Here is a 17,864-nt window from a genome sequence, read left to right as displayed (position 1 = left end):
CCGTGCATGATACTCATGCATTCTAGTCAAATCAAGCTACTTAAGGTGTTAAAAAGGTTCTTGTCATGCATTTGGGCCTAGCCCAGGCCTCTTCAGGGGAAGAGCGTTACTTCCCGACGCAAGCGCCCTTTTTTAACGTGGTTTTGTCCAAATGTCACCACCTCATCATTTTTCTAAATCACCTCATCCTTCATCTTCATCGCCACATCCTTCATCAAGCTACTTAAGGTGTTAAAAACTCCCCACTGTCACCCCCGGCAACCACCAACCACTCCCAACTGTCACTTCTCCTTCAAGAAATATATAGGTCAGTGTATAACTCTGCCCAGCAGGTGGCGCTGCAGCTTGTTTTTTTTTTTCCCACACACGCCACTAGGCATTTATATAGTAGATATATATATATATCTTTAGGCCAACTAACATTCCCAGTTAGTACTTATGAGCAAGGACTGTGGCCTAATTTGCACCAATTCTCTGACCGTGACAGATCTTTATCTTTACTTGTTGCATTTTTTCTTTAGTCCTTTCCTGTTGCTTTGATCCACCTCCTAGCCAGCTGTGTCAATGCAATTGCAGCTTCTTGATGTACAACCTACACCTGTTTCTGATCACGTCTGTGTTCCTGTTGGAGCCACCACTGGCCTGCAATTGCACAAATGTGCAGAGCATGGCATGGTCATCGTGTAGCTATATAAACAATGTTTATTATACATAATAAGCAATGGACAACAGCTGCCTCCCAGTCTCTACACTATAATGGGGTATATGCGGCAGCTCCAACAGGAACAGATGTGATCAGAAACAAGGCGGGCCTGGGACAGAAAATTTCATGAGTTGGGTAGACCACTAATACACGTAGTAACACTGGCTACTGGTAAGTCTTGCTAAATGGCCAGTCCAGACTTGAAGTCTGAGGAAAACCATGATATGTGCCCCCTACCAATAAAAATATTTATGTGTCATCACTACAGAATGATAGAAAAAAAAACATTTCTTGTGACTTCACACAATAAGGAACTTTCATTTATGCAAGTAATATAAACAGTGACACTATGGTTTTAATATAAAACATTAGGTAACATGGCAGAATTTGACAGAAATTCCATAAAGGTTTCCATTTCCCTTTATTTTCTTAAAATTTTATGTACACGAATGAATGATCTGTATAATGTACATTCATAGAAAGCTGTATATACTGGATAATAACATAGGAATCATGTCACTTATTACACTAAGTTCTTACATAACAGGCTGACGTTTTGATATTCACTTTTGTTTATTATTTGGTAAAGCTATGCTGTACAAAGGAATATCATTCTCTTCATTACTGACTGGATAGTGTTAAGGATTTGTAAAGGACACAATCAACTGGAACAGGATTGTTCAGGATTCGGTACTGTTCAGTGACCTCAACCACTTGAAACCTTGCAGAGAACGGAAACAAATGCCCTGTAGATTTTTTTTTATCTTCATACTACTCCACAGCTTTGCTAATTCTTGGAATATAAAATTTAGAACAGAGGGATTATTATTTTGATTCACAGTCTTGTAAACAAATACAAAGGAACAGAATGTGCTTAGATACAAAAGGAAAGAAAACAAAATAAAAGTTTGTGTGACCCGACAGCTTATCCTCGGAGTGCTTTCATGTTTATGTTACATAGTGATACTTTGTCAGAACCACATCCTGGATGTATTTTTATTTTTCTCTAAATAAAAATAGATTTGTTACAAAAAAAGGATAACACTGTGGTAAAACAAGAAAGGCAGAAAATAAAGTCCTTTCAATCAACCCTGGGAGAAGAGGAAAAGGTTTGTGATGCTTTTCCTCGTGCAACAATTAGCAATTCTGCTTTTTTGGAACGTCACTGGTGTAAAATCTGCATCGTCTAGCCGAGATCTCCTACTTCATGGTCCACCGGCGGTGGTATGTTGGGCATAACTGTTGATGAAGACCCTGCAGTAAGGTAGCCAGCAACTCCAGGTCCTAAACAGATTATATATAAAGATCATTTAGTTTCAATTGGCACTCAAACTTAATAAAAATGTAATATTCCTCCCAAGAAATGTTAATCCCTTTCATGAAAGCACAACCACTGTCTGATGATATCCTAAGTCTAATTCACTCAGAAATTCTAGTCACTCTCACTATTAGATCATCAAGAAAACAAATCTTACAGTGTTATTATCCATAGAAACTTATATGGATAATGGTTTGAGTTAAGCAGTGTAGCTTAATCATATGGAGACAGTTATTCACTAGTATTAAATGGAATTTTCTGGTTAACCTTGTCACTAGTATACTCTGTTTTCACTGGTGTCGCTACATGCAAACCAAGGGTCCAGAAGTATCCCAGGTCTGGGCAAGTACCACTGTTTTAAGAGTCCTCAGGAATCAGCTGAAGATGTAAAATACCAAATACTGAGATGTATTTATGGTTCTATCATCAGGTGTAGTGCACATGGAGCAGATATGATATAGATGGCACGGTCAGTTTGAGATGCAAGACTTAGATTTACTACTAGACAATCTCATGAGTCTAGGTTTTCATTTGGCTACACCACGGAATACAGTACATTATTGTTTTGTTTTACCAGTATATAGAAATTAAGCTTTCAAATCGGTAGGACAAAAATTTGGTTATGTACATCAAAGAACATACTTCATACGAATATAATGAAGATACTTGAAAATGCAAAAGGTGAATGAATGGCGCAGGAGCAACAAGCAGATTAGCAAAAGGTGGTCTACCTGTGTTACAGGGCTACAAAGCAGTTAGCAAGCTGCCTCGAAGAGAGCATCTAAAGCCCACTTCTGAGGTGAAGGGGGCTGCTACCAGTAAGAAGGGAAGAAGAGACACCTGAAGAAAGAAAAGAAACGTAACAAGCAAGGGAAAAGGTTAGGAAGGAAGCAGACAGCAAAAAGCATAAGGGTTCAAAACTTCACCTTTGACCTTAATAGGCACTCACGTTTTCCACAATAATTTATGGAAAGGAAAGTACATATCATGTAATCACAGTGGGATGCCATTGGCTGTATACACAATACAAGACCCCATAATGATGTTATACTGACAGCGGCTATAAAAAGTATTCAACCCTTGGACATTTTCACATTTTATTTCTTACATGATGGAATCAAAATTGATATATTCATGGCTTCTTACCACTGATCAATACAATGTACTGTCAAATAATACAAACTATTTTTTCAGTAATTAATAAATGAAAAAGACATGAGTTTTAATTCTTGGTAGAAGAGCCTTTATGTGTTAATATTTATTGGGTAAATCCCTTGTCAAATCATCCCACAGGTCATTGAAAGGATCAAAGGCTGGGTTTAGGCTGTGCCACTTCAGGACACTAAATGCTGTGCATGTAAATCACATTAATGTGGCTTTTACTGTGTTTTTAGGTCATTGTTCTGCTGGAATATATTTCCAGACCCTGAAGCAAATAAGCACCCCCGTAGTATTATGCTCACGCTGTAGTACCTAGCTTTAAGGTTAAAAAAATAAATAAAAAAAAATAAAAATAAAAATAAAAATGTAAATTTGGTTGCATAGGACTATGTTCCTCTACTTGGCAGGTGGGTCTCCTACATGCTTTATGGCAAAGTCTAAGTGAGATTTTATTTGAGTTTTCTTCAAACAATGGTATTCTTTTGGCTACCCTTCTATAAAGCGCAGATTTGTTAAGTGCTCAGACTATTGTTGTCCCACCTCTGCCATGGATGGAGGCCTTCGGAACAGCTGTCCTTCTTACCAAGATGCGCAGTTTTGGAGACTGAAATGTTAGACAAATTCACAGATGTGCAAAATCTTCCCTATAAACAAATATGATGGACTTGACAGTGCTACAAGGGTTTTGAAGTCTTCTTGTATAATTAAGCTGACTGGTGCATTTCAATAACATACTTGAACTGTAGACTGATGGACTCCAATCAATTAAGTGACCTCTGAATATAAGGTATCTTAGCAAAAGGGTGAATACTTATGTAAATAGTTACTGTGTTTATTTTCCATTAATTAAGAAGAAGCTTGAGTCTTTAGTTTTTTATATTTGATGTTAATGTGAGTAATTTGTGTTGATCAGTGGTAAAACTTCCTTAATAAATCAATTTTGATTCCACGATGTAAGAAAATAAAAAGTAAAAAAAATACAAAAGCAGGAGAGCATTTTTATAGGTGCAATACAACATGTATTGTGTGTATTAGGACTTGAATCACAGCTACAAGGTCTCAATAGAAACTGCATCCGACTGGCTCTAAGCAGCAAGTATGTAGCATTTTGTGTAAACATGCGGATATAAGATGTACTCAATATCAATCCAGTTACTTCTATTTACATGCAATAAGAAACATACTTGTGCTAGGCCGCATGTGCTATGATGCAGTCATGTTGTACAAAAGGTGCGAGTGCCTGGCTAAGGAAGTAGTAGAAGGATTGTATAGAAAAAGAGTTGTAAAAACAGATTGTCACCTTAAAGGGTTTTCCTTTACAATGTTATTTTTCCTATCCTCGAGTGGGGTGGGTATTTATTACCGATATTTTAACATTAACCCCTTACTGGCAGACAGTTTTTTTTTTTCATCACAGCCTGCCCTTCACAAGAAGCCAGAAACTATGTCATTTGGCATCTGCTCCCACATAAATGCAAAAAGTGTCTTCCTGGAGTACAGATCTCTGTCCCTATGAATCATAATGGAGACTAAACAAAATATTGGTGACATTACTACCTTATTTCCTCTATAAAATTGATGATCTTGGTCTGGCAAAACCCAGATCACCTCTGCTACAGTACTCTTAGCAGGGAATTGAACTGACCACATTGTTTGTGAGAACAACGTGGCCCGCGCACTATCACTGATACTACGGTAATAGTGCGCATTATTACCGTCAGTACGGTAATTTTAACGCAGATTATGGCTTTGAAATTACCATAATAACGGTAATAATGCGCGGGCCGTGTTGTTTGAATTCCCCCTCCGTAATAAAGCATGTGATTACATGCTGTACAATAGACCTGGATTGTCTGCAACATCCTAGTCTACCAAGATGAATAAATAAATTTAGTGTCAGAAAAGATTTTTCCCCCATAATTAATATATATCATTATACCCCAATCCTCCAATACAGTGTTAGTTGAATTCATTTTCTGAAAGTAGCCAGTGAGCTGTTTCAGTTTTTAAATGTTTCCCAAAATGAAGCTAGTAAAAAAAATGTTTTTTTTCCTGTGGGAAAAAAATAAATATATAAAATGTACTCCGTGAAAATAAAATATAAAGTTATAACAAACACAGCACATAAAAAGTAATATAATATAGTGTGGTCTCCTGAGGTTCACATTTAGCACAGATCACTGGCAATGAGAGGCTGAATATCTACAATGATTCTCCTGCTTTTAAAACAGCTCCCTGGCTGGTATATGTTAGAGACCAAATGATGACTATCACGGTGTTCCACCTCTAACATGCTGTAATGACTATATAAGGCAGTCACTATAATTTAAATCCTTTAGAGGCACAGCTACGAGCACAGTCCAAAGCATACTGATAGGTTAATAGGTTAGGGAATTTAAATTATAAGATCCATTGGGGCAGGGACTGATGTGAGTGACCACACATTATCTATACAGCACTTTGCAATATGAACTGCGCTATATCAATATTAATAATTTTTCTTGGAGCAGAGATGTTTACTGATCTTGAAAAGATCAAGATCAGCTGGAAACAGGGTAAGTATTACTCCTACAAAATTTTTTTTTTGAAGAGTGGCATAGAAAAACAAGATGAATTGGAGAACGCCTTAAAAAAATAAGGACATGCTTGGGGTGCTAAAAATGCAACAGCCAAAAACAAAAACAATAGCCAATTTTATAACAGTAGATTCCAGATTACTGCAAATCAGTTATGTAAGCAAGAAACAAGTTCAGGAAATACTGTATGTAGGATTACAACCTATTTGAAATGAAAGTCTGTAAAAATAGACACTTACGATTATTATAATACAGCTATTAACCAGCTTATTTCCATCAGGTAACAGCTTTTAACGAAAAACAATGTACAAACTATCTAAAAAGAAGTAATTTTATCTTGAGCTACCTCAATTTAATAGGTACCTGGGAATATAGTTTGGCAAATATTTTCAGAGATTATAAAGTGGAATAGACTAAGATATCAAAAGTGGATAACATATGCTGTACTTGCCTTATCTCATTCCTGGTTGTTTCTGCCAGAAATGTAAAGTTTTTACATAAAAATCAAGTCTGACCATTATTATTTTTCCAGCCACCTAGTCAAATCCTAAATTCCTTTTGTAAAGACACCAATGACAGATACTTACACAATTTATTCTATGTATCATTTATAATTCTTCTTCTCAATATAAAAATTGAGTAAGTTGTACAGATACTTCTGATTCTAATAAAACCACTTACCAGTGAGGTATCCTGCTGTTTGCGATTCAGAAATGAACAAGTCATGCTTCTGATCTTTAAAGGCACTCCAGATAGTGGATCGGGACAGGATTTCATTGACCTTCAAAAAAAATAAATAACAAAAATTACATTCTATATAACACACACACACACACACAAATTACATTCTATATAACACACACACACACACACAAATTACATTCTATATAACACACACACACACCAACTCATTGCTTTGGATACTCACCTGTTCTCCATACTGTAGACTGCGAGTCATTGACTTCAGTGCTTTTACTATTTGAGCCTTTGTGGCTGCAGGGCTTTCCAGGTTCTCAAGGCCTTGTCCTTCAAGCAACCTTAGTAAATATGGAACCAGGTCAGCTTTCAGTGCCTGGAAAATAAAAGATGTTCACCTTTGTAAGATATAGAACAATGCACAGATGTAGCACATGTCAAATGTCTTTTAATGTGAATCTGCTGCCATTGCGTAGCCAATGCAGTACAATTTAATCACGTGTAATGTCACTGTTATACACCAAACCATTGAATGTTTTAATTACAATATCCAGGATAACTGCTTTGTTTGTTGCAGTGTCAGTGTAAATGTATAAAGTCATGGTGAGAACTGTAGTTTGCACTGAATGACAGATGCAGCCAATAGTAAATAATGCTTTCCGTGCTTTGTGAATCAAATTACTATGTTTGCATCCCAGCTTGAATGATTGCTGCACACAAAAAAACACCCACCTGCTCACTATAAACCATAGCCATGAAATGGCCAAAGGCAGGGATTTCCAAGAACTCCCCTTCACTGCCAGCCTATCAAAAACAACTACCATTGGTAAACACTTGTGATTGGCTGTCAATGAAGGGGAGCTCCATTTCATACTGATCAGTTAGCGGTAGATCTGGAAGTGATTTGGACTTTAGTCCAAGCAAGAAAGACCGAATATTTTATGTTATACTTAGTGGTGAACAAGGACTTGGGGGAATTGTTTAATTAATGTTTATTATAAAATTGTGTAGGTGTGTTTATTTTTTTTTACATATTTGGTATAGTGGGCAATATACTTAGGGACCTCTGTCCGTTATATTGGGAGCAATGGGTAATGTAGATGAACAGCAGCGGTTTTCAGCATGGAGTTTGCAGCTTCTGGGGAGAGGGGGGTGATGTTTTTTGCGGTATTGTAGAAAGGTAAGATCCCTGCACTGACCAATCCGCAGATGATTTTTACTATGGGAGAGTCTTTTTGTTATAGTTGAAACACTGTCAACCAGTCAATTTTTTGGTGGAGAGCTTTAATTTATGTATTTTTATATACAATACTCCGCAGAGCTGGATAGTAAGAGAAACAGAACTCACATAAAAAATTGACACAAGGAAACAAAGATATACATGGTAGATAAGTAAGGGTGTACAAAAAGGAAGGTATGGCTTGTGAAAGCTTACAAACTAGGGGGCAGGGGACAAACCTGAGAATGAAGGAGAAAGGGCAACTATTGTGGAGGTTGGAGCAGAGTTAAACAGTGCTCAGTGAGAGGTGACTCTCAGAGAAGGTAGTATTGTGGTAACCTATGGTAATGATATGCATATTCAGGGAGCATTTAAAACTTTTAAGGTTGGGAGAGAGCCTGGTGCAGCATAGTAGGGTGTTCCAAAGGTGGGTAGCAGCACAGGAGAAATCTTTGTGGCGGGAGTGAGAGGTGATTATGAGAGAGGAGGTGAGGTGCAGGTCAGAGGTAGATCTAAGAGTTGAGAAGGAGAGTGTATGAAGATGTAAAGGTAGGGTGTTGTTGAGGGCTTTGAAGGTACAGATGTCAACATCATAAGTTTTCTTTTGCAAGTGACTGACATTACATCCACTCAGACCACAGATGCTACCACATTCATTAATTTAAGGCAAGACACGAACACAGTAATTTGATTAAAAAAAAAAAGAAGAGTATGCATTTACATGTGTAGTATGGTTGTCTTAAAGTGCCACCTAGTGGAAGTAAAATGTACTGCAGGTAGTATCAATATTACGCTTTATAACAAACTAGATGCAGCACAAGGTGGAAGGTTAATGAGATTATTGGGCATTAGAAGATAATTTATGTGCTGCATTTGTATACTTGAAAATTGTGGGGGGAGGATAAGAGAACCACTACTAAACTGCAGACATTTTGAGCAGTCTAACTATTACCACAACCATCATTACAAATGTTGTTTACATAGTTAATTTACTCTGTCTTTATGCGGACGTGTTATTCCTACACATTGTATAATGCAGTGTGTGATAAAGAGGTTAACATTTATACAAGTAGACTGCTGGACACAGCTGCAGTTCAGGAAAAGGTACAAGAGCATACCAATCCCCATGGATGCTTGTAGCATAAACAGCAATATAAAGACACAAAATATGTTTGAAATATATCTAAAATTTTATTTTAAACACCTTTATATTTTTGCCTGCCTAAATATTTGTTAAGGAATTGGTTGCTCCATTTGTTCAAATGAATGAGAATTTGAGAGTATTCTCAATCTATACATTTTAAATTCATTATGCAAGCAGAAAAGAAATCGGGACAAAATGTGCTTGTTTGATATGAGATTCTAAACGAGTACAGAATACATTTATTCAGGCAGAATGATAGTCTTGTTATGATTTACTACTAGGGGATCAGTACACAATAACAAACTTTAAATCATATCAGCACTGAGCTTTCACAATTTCAAAATACACTTGGGGCTAGATTTACTAAGCTGCGGGTTTGAAAAAGTGGGGATGTTGCCTATAGCAACCAATCAGATTCTAGCTGTCATTTTGTAGAAAGCACTAAATAAATGAAAGCTAGAATCTGATTGGTTGCTATAGGCAACATCCCCACTTTTTCAAACACGCAGCTTAGTAAATCTAGCCCATGGTGCGAATACATTGACATTTTCCAAATTAGAGATTTTCTCACTTGTGCCACAAGTTCAGTTTGCTCCTTCTGGAACATCCTATTAAGTGATTCACAGGCTAATCCAATCATGTCTGAACGTTTTTTCATTCCACACATCAGTGGTCCAATTGTCTCAAGTGAAGCCATTGATCGAACACACAGCTAGAGGAGAAAGGAAAGTTGATGAAACTGTACACCACATCACACGAAATTCAGTACATTAACAAAATCATGTCAGGGAACTACCTCATTATCACTCATAGTGTGGATTACGCGTATTGCACACTTTGGAATAGCATTATTCTTGTGACTCAATGCCTGAAGGATCTTGGGTAAGTGACCTAAAGGTGGGACTTGGTCCAATAATTGAGGCTGTGCGTTGAATAAACAAACTGTTGCCGTGGTCACAGTTTCTAACGTTTCACCCTAAAGAAAATACAAATTTTTATGAATGTTCCGTTACACAGGTATTTTGTTTTCCATTACATGTTGACGTTTGCCTTTATAACCATTTACTATGACTTATATAAAGCATATGATTTTGGTAGAGTTGAATACAGAATTGTTCAAGTGCAGTTTCCTGCCCAATAACGCTTATAGTTTACATATTTTATCATCATTTGCTCTCATTACACAAAGAGTTCTTAAATGCCGAGTTTCTACTTTCTGAACAGTATTTTTTGTCCTGCATGCTCTAATGTTCCCCTATCTCTGTTTTCTCTCTGGTAATGTTAGGGAAAGAAAAAAAGAAAAAAAAGAATAAAAATGTATAAAATAAATAAAAAACAGGAAAAAAAGGATCAAGGACTTCATGCAATAATAAAACAGAGTGCCTGGAGAACCGGCTCTAGGTGTCACACCTGCAATGATATATTTTGCATTCTCACCAACTGTTATTGTAGTAAATCAATAAAACATGAAATGGTAGTGTGATATATTTACACGTGTATGTAAATGTTCACATTGCAGGATAAACTCTAAGACAGTGGTGCTCAAACCCAGTCCTCAATAGCTACCAACAGGTCATGTTTTCAGGATTTCTGTGTGTAGAAACAGGTGCAATAGTTGCTAACACAGTCAACAGATGGCTGTACATTATTCAAGAAATCCTGAAAACACGAACTGTTGGTAGCTTCAGGACAGAGTTTGGGCATCTCTGATCTAAGATGTTTGACATGGTACGTGTTACCTCCCTGAAACCCATTATACTGTTATTACATAGTCTAGGTAACAAAGAGATCCTGTTGCAGTGTTATTTACTAAGCTTTCTGACTGGGACCGAACCCTAATTTCAAACATATTTTAGTTTTAAAACATTTACATATATCACGTAAATTATAACAGACATTTTTTTTTAAAACTGTGGAAACTTCTATATGTATGGTTTGGCGCATCCCTTTTCAGGGTCTTCAAGCATATTGTGGCCTGGTGCCATGATGTCAGTCTTTCATTGTCAATAGCCTACCATGCCATTGTGTTTGATTTGCATTTATAACCTGTTTGTGTTTTCTAAACCCAATAAAAACGTATTTCATAAAAAAAAAACTGTGGAAACTTATTTTCAGCCAAAGAACCTTACATGAACATTATTTTTTTCCAGCAGCTCTGTGAACTTTTCCAGAATAGCAATAAGGAACTCCCTCGGCTTTCGTAGCACCCAAGCTGGCTGTGCAATAAATATTCGTAAGAAAACACCGCCAACAGACAGCTCTCCATGTGCCTCTCCAAATGCGATGTTGAAGTCATCCGGTAACTAGAACACACCAAAAGTTATTTAAAAATTACACAGTCTGAAACAAGAGGAAATTAGAAAATGATCAGCAAACATTTAAGATTTGATAGTATATTTTTCTTATTTAATTTTAATTCATTATGAAACGTGATGTGGTCAATATAAAAAGCTAAAGCAGTCAAAAATAACCTGGTGGAAGCAGCTCACAGCTAACGCATGGTTCTTTGAAACATATGGCACAATCAGGTGGCATGTCTGATCGCACCATATGCCATGCTCCATCTGTATTATTAATCATGTCTGCTCCTTTGTTTAACAAGGGGGTAATGGCACGGTGCAAATAGCGCAAGTAACAGGAGCTAACTGAGCCGTTTGTCTAAAGTAACATGTTCCATCTTTATGTGATTGCTAGATTTAGAAAGAAAGAAACTGATCAAGTTCTGCACAGATATTAACATTAATGCATTTCCAATGTGCACTTTTATTATGCACCTTGCTACAGAATTCCAATATTTTTATTAAATAAAGAAATTTAGAAGAGCAAAAGATATACATTTATGGTATAAACCAAAGGAAAAGAATCATTTTATCTGGTAACCAAAACATTATTGTGTCCAGACAAATATTTACCTTCCAATTTGTATCAGGATTTTCTACCTGCTGTTTAAAGTGCCTAAAAAATAAAACATTAATACATTAGTATAAATCCACCTCTGTATAGAAATATTACTAAATATTCTTTAGTGCCCTAGATGGATTCGAAAGACAAGGAGCATTCTGAAGTCCAATCACTGTAGAATAATCGGTCTTGTTCTTTTCACTGAGACGCAGAGCATTGGGAGTATAGGCCCTGGCATGAGGAGGATAGACACAAAGTAAAAGCTATCTCTTACCTTGCAGGCTATACCCCATAGCATGGCAAGTCAGTGTTATTTTTAATCTCTGAGATTCTCTTTTTTTTTTTTTCTTTTCATGGAAGTCTGTGATTTCTCCCTGCTCCAAGATTCATACATAAAGCGCTCCATCATCTAGATGATATTTCTGAGATTATGGAGGCTCACCAAATGGGAGAACAAGCAACAAGTGCTCAAAACCTAAAAGTAGCGAATATCTTCCAGCCTTTACCTGCTGACTATTTGCTTCCTTCACTATCCAAGCTACACTTCACAAATTACCCCCTCAAACATTCCTCAGAACTTGTTAAAATTGTTGTGTGCTACAGGGCAGCAAATCCCAACTGCCAAATTTCCCTGCCTCTTCTCACCCATGCCCCATAAATCTAACAAGAGCCACAGCCCTGTGCTGACGGCTCTGTTGAGGTCGACCATTCAGAGCTGTCAGGAAGAGGAGGGATCTCTCCTGCATACAGGCTCTGATGCAGTTAGTCAGGCCCCAGGGGCTTAATGTAGAATCACCCCAGTCCCTGTGAAGCACTGCAAGAGATCCTGTGAACTGCGGCTCTTCCACTGAGACTGAGGAGATCTGCCCTGCTCTTGAGGTATCATACTCTCCAAAAGGCAAACTGAATTCAGGCACGTATTCCAGTACTGAGCCTATGTTGCACCTTTACTGGTCCTTGAGTCTGAAGTGTTTGCTTTTTAAACTCTCTCTTGAAGGAATACCCATTGCAGGCCAGTACATATTCAGCACTGAACTTAATAAAATAATTAACCAGTGTATGGAAAATAAGAGTACCTTCCACCCACAAAACAGCCACCTTACTTTGTTCCTTTTGAAAATAACTGAACACAGGGAAAGAAGCAAGTGTCCATTTCTTGACAAACAGAACTCTAGTTAGCAGGGCACAAATAATTTTCCCAAGTCGATTTGCAACAAATACATTTTGACATGAAGAGGTACCACAATTCAGGATGTTCCTCAAATGTGTTGCAGGCTCATCCAGTTTTAGAAAACATGGCTTGTAAAGTCTCAGAAGCTTGGGCTCACAAAAGAATTTTCCTTCAGATAGAATATCAACATTTTCACTCTCCCATCCATTCAAATGGGCGAAGTGGTGAAACTTCTCCCATAGGCAGAACTATCATGTTGCCAGCCATTATACACAATACAGGGCCAACTACTGTTCTGCAACATCCAGAGTCGAGAGTACATTGATCCAGGAGAGTGGGCTCTCCTGCTGGAAGCAGTCAGGTCTGTAACTGCTGGAGGGGTTCATGTCCTTGGACATAAAGGCATTGTGTCACAAAAACAAATTTAACAACAGATATGGATTTTGCTTTATATTACATACAAGTGTAATTTAGTTATGAGCCTATGTGCTGTCATCAACAGAATGTTTCTCATTGTAAACTTCAGATATGCAGGAGGATTAATTAGATTGCTTGTGTATTTATTACTTGCCAGTTTTGGATGGAATGGTTATTAAATAATACATTTAATTTATAAACTGGAATAATATCTTATATTTTTCAAACACCAGCTTATTTTGATCCTAAATCGCATAGTTGCTATAAAAGCACAAATTTGTTCTAAAATGTGTAGTAACAGGTATATGCCTATGACACATCATTATAACCACCTAACTGGGGGGGGGGGGGGGGGCACAAATACCCAGAACAAAGGTTATATGTATTCAGTTTATGAGACCACCATTCAAAAATCCAAAAAATTGACGATGGGTGGTAAAAGTAACTTGTACTTGTGCTTTTGCACTATGCAATGGAATCCCTTTGTAAGCAGTGAAGGGAGTGCAGCCATTAGATTTTAGAGAATGTATCCAACCAACATGCATCACATCACAATCAGGTTTGTGAACCTTAAAATGTAATCTTTTCAGAAATATTTTTGATAAAAAAAACAACAACTTAGCCTTTAAAGGAACAGTCAAAAGGGTATGGTTTGCATAATCAGGTGCTTTATAGCCCCCCCGTTTCTCTTGTTTCCACTTACTCTAACATCATTTCACGAACTGTGGTTGATACTTTTTCCCTGGAGTTATCATTCCAAATTAATTCCGGGTTTTCATGGGTTCCTTCAAATATATGTACAGCAGCTTCAGGGTTGTCCCTCATAGCATCCATAAAGACCCCTGGTAAAAACTTGATCAAAGCAATTCTGACCTACAGCAACAGGAAGATATTATCATTACTCATGCACTTTAATCAAATTACCGGTTATAAATGTGCAAGTACTAGACTCAATAATAGTTGCATTATGACACAACATCCGTAGCACATCTTTGCAGCGACCTACAACAAAAGTATAAGATAAATAAATACAATAGCGCTTAAAGTGCTGGGAAGGCAAATAACTTTTGGCTGCTGTTTATGGGGAACTGCAATCCCTCACAAAAATAGCAACAAATACAAAACAAATACAACAGTGCACACAAGTTACTAGTATGAGCACATATTCTCTCAAGCTGTGGGAATAAAAATGATTCAAATATTACAATATACTTTGCTTTAGTTCATACAAATGTCTAAAGAAACATATACAAATTACACCCAAAAATCAATTAGAAAACAGAAATACATTCATGTAATACAAAAGGTTATTCAACAACATTAATGGTGGTTAAAATAGGCTGCTTACTGCAAATGGTACTGTACGAGTTGTCTAATACTGCTAACTAAAGCAGAGTATACTGTAATATTTTAATTAATCATTTTTATTATAACCACGGATTGAAAGAATATGTGCTTCATACTAGTAACTCATGTGCACTGTTGTATTTATTTTGTTTTTGTTCCTACAACAATGGCATTTGTATTGCTGGGAGTAACATTTCTTGTTGCCTTGATTTGAGGAATTAAATTTATTTCTGTGGAAATTAGTTTGGATTGCTGTTCAGTAGACTAATAGTCGTCCAGGAATATGCAATATAAAAAGAACCCAAATCGGATGCATTGTCACAATTTCATGGTTATAATTACTATGCCATAAACATTTTAAATACTGTATGTAAAACAATCTATCTAATGTATATGAAATCTGAATAACCATGTACAAAATATTCCATAAACGCACATACCTTAGGGCCAATGAGTTTATCGGTTGTCATTTTGGCAAATAACTCTGCTGTTTGTGATCGTACTTGGGGATGAGTTGAATTGCAAAACATATCCAACAAGTAGATTAAAGCTCCTGTGAATATACATTTTAAATGAAAAACTATAAACTAATAGAAAGCTCTTTTATGTTGATGCTTTGTTTGAAATGAACATCTACGTTTTCTAACCTGTATATAAGACAGCCCTAGCAGATGGCCCATACAGTACTACTACTTATTATTCCAGTTTGGTATAAAAAAATGCAATCCAAAATATGCTGTTTGTTGAATTATTTTTTAAACCCTATCTATCCTTTGTGCAATTACTATTTTATTTCAACCAAGTGATAAGTACAGCTAATGAATACAGGCAAAACTGCTGTATTTATACTTATTTCTATATTATAACTTGAGATAAGATCACAGAAAGAAAACAGTTCTTATAAATTATTGTGTTTTTTAAGTAAATTAGGGTATACTTGGGCTGACAATAGAAATATAGCATAAATTGAGTAATTTATTGCATACCTTTGGCCATGGCCTCCTTTATGATTTTTGTACTTGATGTTAAGGCATACAGAGTTGTAAGTACAAGCTGTCTGCCTGAAAATAGAAGTCAACATTTATTTTACATGCCATGAAAACATTTCATAAATTAAAGTGTCCTGCTCCGGTCTACCACTAGATGTCCTTCGTCAGATTTGAACACCAACGTTAGTGACTGTTCGTAATAATGAAGTTTAGACAACACTCAATTATCTATATAGCGGCTGCATACTTCTCAGTTTTTGAAAATGGTTTTAGTCTGAAAATTCACTTCTAGGCTACCTATATTGTTGTAGTTACACTTGAAACACATAGACACCATGTTAATAAGCGCTGAATAATACTCCCACCCACTATATAATGGCATGACAGAGGAACAAATACTTACTTGTTGGTAATGAATGCAAGAGAGATAATAAGCTGGAGAGTACCATAGATTCTGCAATGTTATTGACACATTCCTGATTACTGGTGACTATGTTGACCACCTGTTACATAAAACACGGCAAACCATTAAATATATTTACTCCTACATAAATTAAAAATAAACTTGAACAAATAACCAAAATATGAAAACGTCTTGATACTTGCCAACTTTCACCATCAACCATCAACATCCTGGAGGGGAGGTCAAGATGCAGAGGAAGCCTGGTGTTTAAAATTGTGTCACTAAGTGAACTACGTTATATTTGGGAGTCACCCGGGCATTCTGGGAAAGCTGGCAAGTATGAAATCCTTACATAACTGGTCCGATGTGAATAAGAAATAACAGACAGGTTTTCATGATCTCTTTACATGAGCACCAGAGGCTCTATGTTTAGAGAATAGATCTATCATAATGACAGGAGAGCCAGGAAGCCTAAGCAGTAAACATTCACCCCAGATGCCCCTTACCTCCAGTGCAAGCTGCTGAACTTTACCAGCTCCGTGGACTCGCAGCAATGAAAAGATCAACTTGAAATGGCCAATACACTCAGATTCCGACCCTGAAGGTGGGAAACAATTGAGAACATGTCTTGTTATAGAATAAATGAAGTATTGTCAGCAATACATTTACATTTTTACCTGACATTTACAGGAGAATACTTGCTATTTGATAGCATGAAGTAGGAAACTCGCCTCTTCCAGAGATTTAAATATTCCAATAAATAGTTACTGTGTGCGAAAAACTCAAATGCAAGCCAATGTACATGGATTTACAATGGAATAGGTGGATAAGTAGTAAAACTGGGGTAATACATGGTGACTTTACATCTACTCACAGTGCATCTACACAATGACTAAAGCTATTAAAAAAACAGCACAAAAAATGCTAGTTAAATTTAGGATTTGGCTGTTTTTATAAATATTTTGGTGTGGTAGAAACCTTAAGATTTAGCAGGCAAGAGGGCTGATGCAGAGTTTGATGTATGCCAGTATGCGTAGTGTATCTTACGTGAAATTGCTGTGCATACTCTCAGAAAGTGGGTGCAGGCATATGCTCCTATGTGTGATTCTGGCACACAGAGATACAGGGGACGTACAGGCATTTTAATGTAGGCAGAGTAAAGGCGGCTCATGGAGGCCTGCAGAAACACTCAGACGCCTGTTAGAAGCCATTATTAACAATGATTTTCAAATCATTTTATTATTGAAAGACCAGCAAAATAATTGACAATGTATATGTAATGTCATTGTGTTAGTGCAGATGCACCACAGTCTAGCTCAAGTTAACAGCTTGTGTACACTGAACAATTTGTGATGTCTCTGCATGGTGTGATTTTGTATGTGCACAACATGTGTGTAGGAGCTCTGCATGTCACATATGATTAGAATATTTGTGTATGTGTGCATGGCAGAGACATACATATAGATGTTCATACTAGGGATGCACATGAAGACTGATTTTGCAGTGATCCATTAGAAGTACAGCTAGATTGCCACATTAATGCAAACCCATCTCAATCTTCATTAGAGAGCTGAATAGTTTACCTACCAGGGTTGTGTTTGATGACATTTCTCAAAGCTTCTAGGGCCATCTCAACCCTCTGCAATCTATCCACATGCTGATCAGACTCCACTTTTCCAGTCTGGGTCATAGCCATTAGTGTGTGAAGGTACTGTGCTTGGGATCCAATATAATCCAGTAAACTTGCTGCAAAGGATTTTGGTACCTGAGCACAAATGAGAGAAAACCATAAAAATACAGTAATAGATTATTAAAAAAT

At 36.9% G+C, this 17,864-nt stretch overlaps 1 protein-coding gene across 4 annotated transcripts in view; it reads right to left on the bottom strand.

Annotated features, from left to right (window-relative positions):
• Positions 1-1,107: 1,107 nt before the first annotated feature.
• DNAJC13 (DnaJ heat shock protein family (Hsp40) member C13) overlaps positions 1,108-17,864 on the bottom strand; it is a 138,378-nt gene continuing 121,621 nt past the window's right edge. For 3 of the 4 annotated variants that reach the window (XM_075212444.1, XM_075212445.1, XM_075212446.1), the window contains 13 exons: positions 17,633-17,810; positions 16,552-16,643; positions 16,046-16,145; positions 15,640-15,714; positions 15,094-15,206; positions 14,010-14,179; positions 11,730-11,772; positions 10,947-11,120; positions 9,614-9,793; positions 9,389-9,529; positions 6,687-6,830; positions 6,440-6,539; positions 1,108-1,987 (listed from right to left, as the gene is read on the bottom strand). In XM_075212444.1, coding sequence (XP_075068545.1) covers positions 1,890-1,987; positions 6,440-6,539; positions 6,687-6,830; positions 9,389-9,529; positions 9,614-9,793; positions 10,947-11,120; positions 11,730-11,772; positions 14,010-14,179; positions 15,094-15,206; positions 15,640-15,714; positions 16,046-16,145; positions 16,552-16,643; positions 17,633-17,810 — 1,608 coding nt within the window. In that variant the 3' untranslated portion in view covers positions 1,108-1,889. Of the gene's footprint in view, positions 1,988-2,752; positions 2,862-6,439; positions 6,540-6,686; positions 6,831-9,388; positions 9,530-9,613; positions 9,794-10,946; positions 11,121-11,729; positions 11,773-14,009; positions 14,180-15,093; positions 15,207-15,639; positions 15,715-16,045; positions 16,146-16,551; positions 16,644-17,632; positions 17,811-17,864 lie in introns of all 4 variants that reach the window. The other variant, XR_012692784.1, reaches the window with a different exon arrangement.

Source organism: Mixophyes fleayi, chromosome 5 (assembly GCF_038048845.1).
Source record: "Mixophyes fleayi isolate aMixFle1 chromosome 5, aMixFle1.hap1, whole genome shotgun sequence".
Lineage (NCBI taxonomy): Eukaryota > Metazoa > Chordata > Amphibia > Anura > Limnodynastidae > Mixophyes > Mixophyes fleayi.
The sequence above is the reverse complement of the archived record's forward strand: the minus strand, read 5'-3'. Positions and strand labels throughout refer to the sequence as shown.